Here is a 12,328-nt window from a genome sequence, read left to right as displayed (position 1 = left end):
TTCGCGTGAGCATTAACTGGTTTCCTGGTATGACGTTAATCGTAGGAGTCATTTAAAAACAAAAAACAAAATATTCTTTTAAAAGTGCAGATAATCTTGTCTTTTGGCAGTGTAAAAGGTCAGAGTAAATATATGCTATCATCTCTTTATAGTATAATTACACTCCTGCTGTCCTTGACAATATAATTCGTGACGTATATGTAGTGAGTCTCTTATGTTGGCCATCCAGGAAGTTAGATATTACCAATCCCTGTCGTCTCTACTCGGGCGTGTCGCCGCTGCTATTTGCTGGATACAAAGAAAGAGTAGACGGCGCTATATATAGTGCTCTATATATATTTTTCCAAGTAACAATATTAAATGCCTATCATGTGTTCCTGCCTATCCCTTACCCGTATCACGTTTAGAAATTTATCCTACAAATGCCTAGGATTGTAGCATTTAATGGTTGTAACTGTTAACCGTTCACATACTGCTTTACGTTTGTTTCATTTGTGTATTCCTTGGAGCTCACGTGTAGAAATTGTAGAAATCTAAAATTTATGCAATTAACAAACAATTCAAGTAGAAATGTCGTACAAAAAGAAGAGAATAGATCAAGAATCAAAATATATGGATCAAAGTGGTTCATACAGGAGTTCCATGCCAAGATGGGTAGACATGGCGAATTTCAAGGACGGTTATGAGGGCTACCAATACACGGACCACTGGGGACAGGTAAAAGACGCTAACCATTGACATATGTTTATGGGTGGGTGTACGTGTCCACAACTAGATGTCCACATAATTGTACCAATGTTTTGTTGTATATATTTAGATTTATTTCAAGACAGATAGATATATGGACGGACGGACGGACGGACGGATGGATGGATGGATGGATGGATAAAGACGAGTGGGTCACATTATATACACTTGTAATGCGTGCAATAGTCTATGCATAATAATGAATGAATTATGAATAGACCGACGACCGGATGGAAAGAATAGCAGATGCATATCTTCATAGATTCATGTTTTAATTAATGAATGGATTGAATGCTGGACAGATTAATTAACTGGTACATTGATGAATAGACTGAAGATAGCGAAAATGCATAATCATAAAATATCTGCAAGTACGTGCCAACGCTTTGCATATTATATTGTATATATGTACGTCTTTTTACACACACACCCCTTTCGATCATTCTGCATTAGAAATATTTTAAAATTGTAGGATTAGTGGACGAGAAGGAATAGACCACATTACGTCGGCTATAAAACAATTTACAGTAAACACAACAGCAATAATAATAATAATAATAATAATAATAATAATAATAATGATAATAATAATGATAATAATAATAATAATATTATTATTATTATTATTAGTAGTAGTAGTAGTATTATTTTGAATATTATTATTATTGGTGTTATCTTTAGTTACTTTTCTTTGGTATAATATTATTATAATACTAAAAACTAATACTACTAGTACTACTACTACTACTACTACTACTAATGATAATAATGATATTATTATTAATATTATTATTATTATTATTATTATTATTATTATTATTATTATTAATGCTATTATTATCAATGATGTTGTCTTTTGCATACTTTTCTTTGTCTTCTCTTTCTGAAGTTTATATTGTTTGTTCAATTATATTGCAAGCAACTACTTTATTGATATTTCAAATTTTATCAAATGAATTGGGTTTGAGTTGGATTTTATTGTTGTGGCACAACCACTTGATGGCTACTTGGTGCTGAGGTAACTGGAATATAATGTATTGACGAATAACACACGACCGTCGCCGACCTGGGATCCTCCGACGATACGGTTCGAATCCGTGCCAATTCGCTCGTAAATCCTGCAATCCAACCAGATCTACCACAACTCCTTCCCCCACTTGTCCTCGTACAACATACAAGAAGGCACGGTTGTGTTATACTGCATTCCCCGGCATACAACGTGTTTCTCATAATAAAGTGGAAAGGAACAGGACATGCACCTTGTTATAAAGTTGACCATGCGTGGGTAACGCCGAATCCGGTTAACTGGTAATGCTTGAAGTAACTAATTATCATTTTAACTAATGAGTCAATTAACATGTTATAATATAGCATTACTCTCACCTTCATATGCCTGTCCTTCACAATTCGTTAAATTCGATTAACTGTGTATTATGGGATATTGGTAATAAAATATATATGGGTGTTATTTGGCGTGTGTATGTGTGTGTGTGTGTGTGTGTGATTTGGATTTTTAACATAGCTCTAACAATTTTTCAGCCATATCCCTACGATATCTGCAGTGTGGCAGTTTATTGTGATGTCTAGCACTGGGGCATTATGCCGCAGACATGAGAGCATTATGTCCCACTCAGTTAAATTATCCTGACACCAGGTCGACCAGGCCTAACACTAACCTCTTAATCCCGAACACCAATCGAAGCAACTGTTAATATCATTTTTATAAGCTTTTGGTATGTCTCAGCCGGTGTTCGAAACCCACGACCTCTTGCATCAGAGACGGACGCTCTATTCGTTAAGGCACCGGAGCGGTCGGACTATTGGTAATTCAGTACAGATATGTGTTATAGGCTAATGGTAATTCAGTACAGATGAGTGTTATAGGCTATTGGTAATTCAGTACAGATATGTGTTATAGGCTATTGGTAATTCAGTACAGATGAGTGTTATAGGCTATTTGTAACTCAGTACAGATATGTGTTATAGGCTATTGGTAATTCAGTACAAATGAGTGTTATAGGCTATTGGTAATTAAGTACAGATATGTGTTATAGGCTATTGGTAATTAAGTACAGATATGTCTTATAGGCTATTGGTAATTAAGTACAGATATGTGTTATAGGCTATTGGTAATTCAGTACATATATGTGTTATAGGCTATTGGTAATTCAGTACAGATATGTGTTATAGGCTATTGGTAATTCAGTACAGATATGTGTTAAAGGTTATTGGTAATTCAGTACAGATATGTGTTATAGGCTATTGGTAATTCAATACAGATGAGAGGTATGGGCTTTTGTTACTTCAGTACAGGTGGGTTGGGATGGTCCTCTAATTGCTTTAACAATTATTCAGTCATATCGATACGATGTCTACAGTGTGGCAGTTTATTGTGTTGTCTAGCACTGACCCATTATGCCGTAGACATGTAGCATCATGTCCCATCAAGTCAAGTATCCTGACGCCAGAACGACCAGGTCTAACACTTACCTCATAATCCTGAGCGCCAAGAGAGGCAGCTGTAAGGACCCTTTTATAAGTCTTTGGTATTACACGGCCCGTGTTCGAAACCCGCGACCTCTTGGGTAATTCAGTGCAGATGATCGTTATGACCCTTAGATACTTCAATATAGGTGGGTGGGGGATGGTCTTCTAATTGTGAACAAATGGCTAGACGTGCTGGTAATAGTGATGTAGTTTTTTTTTGTTGTTGTTGTTGCAATAATAAAACAAATTCCATATCTTGTTATCGACATAATTTCAATCAGTGCATAACAGTATGAAGTTTGTATGCACTGAAACTGAAATATCACTAACAGGTATAAACAATCCATTTAATGACAAGTAAAAGAGCCTTAGATAATAACAGATTTTATTTCTGCACATCTTATTTGCATTTAACAGACAGTTTTGTCAGTCCTGAAATGGAAAGGTAGAGCCTAACAAAAGGTACGAAGCTTGTACTTGCCACAACACGAGCTTCTGAGAAACACAATGCCACAGCTGTACACGTATTGTGCTAGTATTACTAGTAAGAATAATTTACATAAAAACATTAGGATGGTCCCCAAGAGATCCGTTTCGAATATTTTAATAACCTCTACTCGTATGTATTCACATACATGCTGTATGCGTAATCTATCTATCCATCAATTCATGCATGTTAAGACTGTTTTATTTGAAAAGTAGAAAGCAGCTTGCAAACACTGAATGGAAATACGTCGCACAAACATAAATAGACATGCCGGCCATCATATAGGTTTACCTATATTGCGATTATGTAGAGAACAATGAAAACTTTTTAAATGTTTCATTATTTAGCGACCCCGTGTCTTTCCTAATGACTAGGCTCTATGACAGGGTCGGCAACCTACGGCACGCGTGCCATAGGGTGGCACGTCAAGATGTTTTGTGTTGCACGCTAAAGGCAGCAAAAACTCTCGATTGTAACAGTGGTTCTCTCTTGCTGGTGACACCGCTCCGGTGGCCTAGTGGTTAGAGCGTCCGCCTCGGATGCGGGAGGTCGTGGGTTCGAACACCGGCAGAGTCATACCAAAGACTTACATAAATGGTACTAACACCTGCCCCGCTATGCGCTCAGCATTAAGAGGTTAGTGTAAGGACTGGTCGGCCTGGTGTCAGGATAATGTGACTGGTTGGGACATCATGCTACGCGTCTGCAGCATGATGCCCCAGTGCTAGACATCATTATAAAACTGCTTCACTGCGGACATCGTAGCGATATGACTGAAACATTGTTAAAGTTAAGCTAAAAATCCTAATCACACACACACACACACACACACACACACACACACACAAACACACTTACTGGTGGCTCGCACTCGTTCATTTTGTAATTAATCCGGGTAAAAGTGGCGCGTTAAGGCAAGAGTGGGATTGAAGAGAGGAAACTCGTTCCTCGTTCATCACACGACCCTTATATTGCATTATCAGATCTTAAGGTTCATGTAATGAACAAGGAACGAGTTTCATCTCTTCAACCCACTCTTTCCTTGCGACATATGCCTTCTCATACCCTATCCGAAACACGTCATCCATCTACAAGTGCTACTAGCAAACTTCCTAGTTCTACTAATTACGAAGAAATATACTGAATATTTATCATATATCACTAATTCGAAGTAATTTTCTAGCAATTACAATGTAAATAAATAAATAGCTTACTTGATATCATGCATTTCACATATGATTCACACATGATTTGTTACAGTATTCGCTATCAACATACCGAACACAAGTGTATTTACTTTAAGGAAACTTTGATAGCAGTGATTTTGCACATGAGCATGCGCTATATATCTTACATGACTGTATTGACACCAAATAAGACCAAGATAGCAGCCTCTATTATTTGCATCGGGAAGTTTGCCAGATGCGGTGTACACAATAACCCTTGTATATGTATACAAAAAAAAAAATGAATGCTCCTTGAATTTTGTTCTGTCTTGATGCAAAGTGATAATTTTAATGCGGTCGCTCAGTTCTATCTACTGCATGTAATATACCCTATTACATTAAAATAAATTTTAGCTCATACAAAATTCTTTTTCCCGCAAAAAGTGGTTTTACCGGCACATTTCATTAAGAGTCATGTAAGTAAATAATGAAGCATTTCAACTTGTTAGACTCTGTATGTGACGTTTGGCTATACCACGCAGACCCACCCTGTGAAACATGTCTAAATTACCAATAGCTCTTCAAATGTACATACCTATGGTTGACAAATTTCAATGTGTTCTGATATCAATATATGTAAATATTAGTATGAAAATGTTTAATGATAGAAGACAGTTAAACTAAAAAATATACGGTGTAGGGTTAGAGGTATGAATTGGGTGCATTTATGTTAAACGGCGTTCTATGAAAAGAAAATTGTTACATGCATGTGAACAAACTTTTACATAACTTGCACAATGAACACTTTTAGTTGTTCATTGAGTTTAGTAACTGCATGCATCTTTATCTTTCTGGAAATCAATGATCTTTAAAGCCGTGAACCAATTTTTGTTTACCTTTTTACCCTGTTAGATGCTACCATTGGCTGTAACATTTTAGATGCTACCATTGGCTATAACATTTTAGATGCTACCATTGGCTGTAACATTTTAAATGCTACCATTGGCTGTAACATTTTAAAACTAACGATAGATTTATCTCTTTAAAAATCGCAAGTTTTCTTTAAAAAAGATCCTGAAATATTTATTAATGACTATAAGCGATTCAAAAACATATTAAACAGCAACTTCCTAAATGTATGTTGCTGGTGAAGTCATCGGGACTATAGTCTATCGTACTCATCCGTGTATATCACGCAGCCAAATGAAAACGGTGTAGGTCCAGATCTCCAAACGCCGATTACGCTGGAAATTTTAAAGCACGCGTAGTTTTGCGTACTCTGTCTAACTGTCTTAAAGACATAAATCTGTAGATTATCCAGTATACACAGGTTTAACACTGGTTTATAGCTTTACGCACCTAATGTCATGTTCATCTTATCTCATATAGAAACAACCACATTTGTCTGTGTGTCCTGGCTGCAAAAACTAAAGATCGAAAGTTCGAAACTCGCGGCGGCATCCCACATTTTGTTTTTACTTTTTGTACTTATATCTTCAAACTTTCTTTTAAACTCTCTTTTAGACTCTCTAATCCCACTTGTTTTGCTATTGCCTTTTTAATTTTGATCTTGAAAATTAATCAATCCCGTCCTAGGATGGTCAATAGCTAGTTTAGATAATAGTATTCTCGTGTCTTATTATAATATGCTTGGTGTATCGCATGCGCGTTGTCTGTAAGGTGTATTTGTCAGATTCCAAAACACTGGGGAATTGAATAATGGCATTGTAGCAGTCACAATTAAGTAAAACAGCCTCCACTGAAGTGACAAAAAGTTTGTAAATCAAGTAAGTGAATTTTCATAATAAATACAAATTAACACTAATTGTCGACGTGGGGATATTTCTGCATATACGGTATTATGACAAACGAATTGTCGGGACGTTCCCTTCTCGCTTGTTGGGCATCTATTGTACAGTATCGCACTCTTTACGTTTATGTCACATTCAAAATCAGTCATCTAAATGAAAATAAGCAAGCACTTTACGCACTATCCAATTTCAGTTCCTGTTCATATTGCTATAAAATAAATTAGCTCGGCAAATCCAAAAAGTAGTGTCGAGCTATCCAATGGAAAAAGCGATATAAAATAGACATCAAGCAAATGAAGCACCGCATTCCTGTTGTACGTGCGCATGGGCCTTAACACTACCCGACATGATGAATTGCATTTTTAAACGGGAGAGTCTGTAAAAAAAAGCTTTATCACACAAATGAACCCAGTGGATCCTATATGAGATTTTATCGACTTGCATTGCATATTTGAATTTATATTCTTTTCGATTATTTTTCTTTCTCCTTAGCACAGCTTCCAACATTGATCTCCAAATATAGATAAATAATCGGGGGCGGGGGAGCTGATTTAATTGGTCAGGGAAGGAGAAGGGGATAACAATACTTTCCCTACTACTATGTCTTAGCAAATAACAGGCTGATATTTACTAACAGATGGAGGGAGTGTAACGTCAGGAAGAGGTTGATCGTATGTAATTGTTGTTGCTGCTGATTCATTTAATTTTCTTTTGAAATACGTTCTTAAACAAAATTATATGGCATCTTTTGCAGGTCACATTTACACGTTTCATAATAATCCATGAACAAACATACATACATACATGCATACATACATACATGCATACAAAAATTCAAAAATGGTACTAACAGCTGCCTCGCTAGGCGCTCAGCATTAAGAGGTTAGTGTTAGGACTGGTCGGCCTGTTGTCAGGATAATGTGACTGGGTGGGACATCATGCTACATGTCTGAGATATGATGCCCCAGTGCTAGACATCAGTATAAACTGCCACACTGCAGATATCGTAGCGATATGACTGATTTTTTTTAAATCTACGCTAAAAATCCAAATCACACACACATACCACACATACATACACACATTCACACACTTACATTACATTACATACATACATACATACATACACACATACATATATACATACATACATACATGCGTACGTGCGTGCGTGCACGTGCGTGTGTGCTTACCTACTTACCTACCTACGTACATCGGAGTCAAGATATTGTGGGTAGTGCGAAGTAATGTAAGATTATAAGAAAACAATGTGTAGGAAGTAAAATTACACGGAATATGTGATCGTTCAATGATGTGATTATTTTCAAGTTTTGTGATATTTGTTATGGCATGTAACAAAATTGTTTGCTATTATGTTATACTTATATCCATGCGAGGCATTATAATCAACAATATATAGAAACGTATTTCTTGATTTCACTGCCATAGATCTTATAAAACAAACAAAATGGCATGTTAAGAACTAGTGATAACAGAAACGTATGACATTTCAGTTTTTGGACTTAACCTTAATTTGCAGATGTTTTCTTATAACCAAACAAGCAACGGATTTAGACGAAAAAATACGTATTTTAAACACTACCTTTCCTGAGCTGGGGATATCTTTCAAGACAAACGGAAGTAGAATCATCTGTCACTGTGACATTATGACATCGAACATGGAATGATATTGTTTGACGTAGAAACGTCAGCTGTCACTGTGACATTATGACATCGAACATGGAATGATATTGTTTGACGTAGAAACGTTTGAAATGCTAAGTATCCAAAGGCTGCATCGCAATTTGTGTACATGTGTTAATTTTAAATTGATCTTCACATGTCTTCCGTTGGATAGGTTTCTTCATTTGCTAATTCTGATAAAATAATTGTTAGCAATTATTTCGAATTAATGTTGTGATTGTCTTACAATAGGGCAAATATTCTTGTTTGTGGACAACGCTTCAAACACACGAATGCCTAAATAATATTCGTCCAATTGTCCTGTTTGACAAATGTTTTAGTGTCGTTGTTAATATTTAGATTTTCTTTATTTTTTCATTTGGTAATTAGTCCCAACCAAATAAATGTCAAATATTCGCATCATATGACTATATCAAAGTTTAATTTAAAACAATTTTAGCATTATTCTCTTCTTTCGTGATTCCTTTTGACCTCTGGCAAGTTATTACAAAATATTGGTCACTAACTACCAGAGAAGAAAACTTTCGAACGAAATCATTACTATGACCATTATATAATTTTGTAAGATGTTTTAAATAGTTATTTTTGTATTTGTCTCTTTCCAAGTAAGGAAGGTTTTGCAAAAGTGTACTTTTGAGAAATGGCATACAGAAATTAGCTAGCAGAGTAAGTGGCAAATTGATCAGTATGTTTATGTTCTACTTAGTATATCGGTACAATAAATGACCCAGTCGAGTGTTATTGCGTCTCAGTGTAGTAGTTAATTTTTTTAGTGATTTGTCTCTAATTGGTCATTGAAATGATCTGACCAGTTAGGAATGATACGTGCATTCAATAGAAAACAATTATTCCTTAGCAGAAAATTAGGTTTATTCAGTTGAGCGTGAGTTTCTCAGAGGTGGGTTTTCTTGTTTTATTTATTTTTATTTTTTTTAAGGGGTGGGGGTGGCGTGCGAGTATGGATTAGGTTTTGGGGGCGGGTTGTGTAGGATAGCAAACTCATAGGTGTGAATCAGCCACTTCCTAGAAAGGTTATTTTGATACAACAAGTGTCCAGTTATGTTGAGACTTTGCAGCATAACATAGGCTGAGTATTAAAAAGGGTATGTCCAAGTTAGTATCGGATCTAAGTAGGATAGTATATCAATCTGGTCTTATAAATAATACATTAGAATGAATGCATAAGCAATGTAAGAAAAGGAACTGAATTATTGTTATAATACTTTATGAAAAGGCTGTTTTTATGCAAATCATGTAATGTTGCCACCTTTAGCAATTGTATTCACTAGCTAACAGCTCAGTAACACACTGTTTTTGTTTTCATTGGACTTTTCTCTTTCATTTTTTGTTTGATAAACAGTTGTAAATGACGCACCAAAAGAAAATGGCTATGTGGAACAAATCAAATCTCACTAAATTTAAAAACCACAATGTGGAAATTTCAGTTGTGTTAATTAAATATAAAAATAAATCATAAATAATCAGGCTTTTCCAGATCCGTTTTAACTCGAAGGTCTGTCACATTGAAACATGTATGCCAAGAAATAAAAATAAATTATGGGTTTAATGGTAAGCACTATTTGCTGGAAATTATCAAAACTGTTATAATTCGAAACTGTTATAATTCGAACATATTCGTTTTGCGAATGAAAACTGCTCGTTATACAGACAGTTTGCCGTAAGTTAAACAAATTAAGCTTAATTCAAAATTGGTGTGAAATTAAATGTTATTGAAGTCAGTTGGATAAGTGCCACTTATAATGGGGGTGGGGGAATATTTGAGGAAGATGCATATACTTTATAATAGTCGTTAATAGAGTGTATACTTGGGATATTACAAAGGCGATAGAAAGCTTATATTCCTATACATGCTTTATAGACGATAGAAAGCTTCCTATACAAGCTTGAACTCAGCGTAAATGAAAATTTTACCATTCTGAATTACTTTTAAAATCAGGTTTTAACAATTTAACTCGAAAAATAATTCATGAGATGCCGATAAAACAGTACACTGATCAATTTCTTTCCTTCGTTTATTTTTTATATTTGTTCGGTGTGTGTGTGTGTGTGTGTGTGTGTGTTATTGTGTGTGTGTTTTCTCGTTTGTTTATGTCTGCATTATGCATCTGTTTATGCGGTTCTTTGTAATTGTCTTTCATTTATTTCTATTCTTTAGCTCAGCCTGAAATATGCTCCAAGCTACTACAAAAATGAACATCTTACAAAGCATAGCCAATCAATGGCAGATTCATCATCTACCACGAAGAGTGATATGTATGACAATCAGATCACAAGGGGACGTCAGCGATGTAAAATCGCCTTTATTTTAGTCGTTGTATGTCTTCTTGCAATTGCAGCAATCATCATTCCAGTACTCGTCGTTTTTCTGAAGCCTGCAGGTGTGTATATGCCAAAACAACTACTATCACTCTTCCACTACTACTGCTGCTGCTGCTACTACTACTACTGCTATCTTGACTACTACTACTAATAATATAAAAGACATACAAACAAATAGATTCTTGACTTATTTCATTCTTTGTGAAATTTGGTTTGCAATATGTGAGATCTGAGCTTCACCAATAGTGTTTGCAATGTGCAGATAATAATAATAATAATAATAATAATAATAATAATAATAATAATAATAATATTCTTTTGAGCATATATAGCGACACAGTAGTAACATAATATATTGATAATAATAATAATAATAATAATAATAATAATAATAATAATAAATTGTTATTATTATTATTATTATTGTAAAGAAATAATATTTTGTGTCACAAATTGTTAGAAGTAATGCTCTTTGCGTACGAAAAATAAAATTACATTTACGTCTTTGTCGAAGATTCTTACAAACGTATGACAGTTATAAATAAATAAATAAATAAATATATATATATATGTATATATATATATATATATATATATATATATATATATATATATATATATATATATATATATATATATATGTGTGTGTGTGTGTGTGTGTGTGTGTGTGTTGTACTGAAGATTAACAAACATGTAAATATATTTCAGACATCCAACCTGAGAAATACAGTAAGTTTATTATAATATTATTATATATTTCTCATCCATGCAACTGTGAACTCAGTTATTTATGCAAATTTTAACCATATCGTTAACTTTTACTATTGGTCATTCTCTTGCATTTTCGTTATATGCTATGGAAAATTTAGCATATCATCCCAATTTACGGTGAAGTTTCCTGTCAAATATATACTAATCTCTCTGTTATTTGACGTCAAGGAGATTAAATATTATTATATGTGTATTCTTTCGAGAGGATCGTCCTTCTTGTCTTTTTTTAGATGAATAAGATGTCCTTCCAACCTGTCAAAAACTCTTCAATTTTATCTTAGCTCTCTAAAGGTCGTGACAAAAGAACTTTGATTAATGGTGTAACGTGGACTTCAGAACCTTTAAGAGTCAATCTTCTTTGTCATAAGACCGACATAAGGTGCATAGTCGATAATATGTAATTTTCAATCTTTTCGCAACTGTCAATAAACATGTAGGCATATTTAGGACTCCGACTAGTTTAATTGCCCGTTCTAGGACGTAATAAAATAAAAGCAAAGAGAAAAACAAACAAGCAAATTAAAACTGGGATGAGCGATGAACATAAAAATACAAGAAAAGTAATACAATTTGGGGTGCGAGACAAGTAATACCATTTGAGGTGCAAGACAAGTAATAAAAACTGGGGTGCAAGACAAGTAATACAAATTGAGATGCAAGACAAGTAATAAAAATAGGGGTGCAAGACAAGTAATACAATTTGGGGTGCAGGACAAGTAATAAATTTGGGGTGCAAGACAAGTACTAAAATTTGGGGTGCAAACTGGGGTGCAAGACAAGTAATAAAAATTCGGGTGCAAGACAAGTAATACAAT

The 12,328-nt window shown here is 34.6% G+C and overlaps 1 protein-coding gene across 1 annotated transcript in view; it reads left to right on the top strand.

Moving 5' to 3' along the window:
- The first annotated feature begins 386 nt into the window (after positions 1-386).
- Positions 387-12,328, top strand: part of LOC149798514 (uncharacterized) — a 75,798-nt gene continuing 63,856 nt past the window's right edge. The window contains exons 1-3 of the mRNA XM_089957131.1: positions 387-717; positions 10,579-10,801; positions 11,451-11,471. Coding sequence (XP_089813257.1) covers positions 571-717; positions 10,579-10,801; positions 11,451-11,471 — 391 coding nt within the window. The 5' untranslated portion in view covers positions 387-570. The remainder of the gene's footprint in view (positions 718-10,578; positions 10,802-11,450; positions 11,472-12,328) is intronic.

This window comes from Sinohyriopsis cumingii, chromosome 5, assembly GCF_028554795.1.
Source record: "Sinohyriopsis cumingii isolate HCF-2022 chromosome 5, ASM2855479v2, whole genome shotgun sequence".
Lineage (NCBI taxonomy): Eukaryota > Metazoa > Mollusca > Bivalvia > Unionida > Unionidae > Sinohyriopsis > Sinohyriopsis cumingii.
Note: the sequence above shows the minus strand (reverse complement) of the source record. Positions and strands in the feature narration are given on the sequence as shown.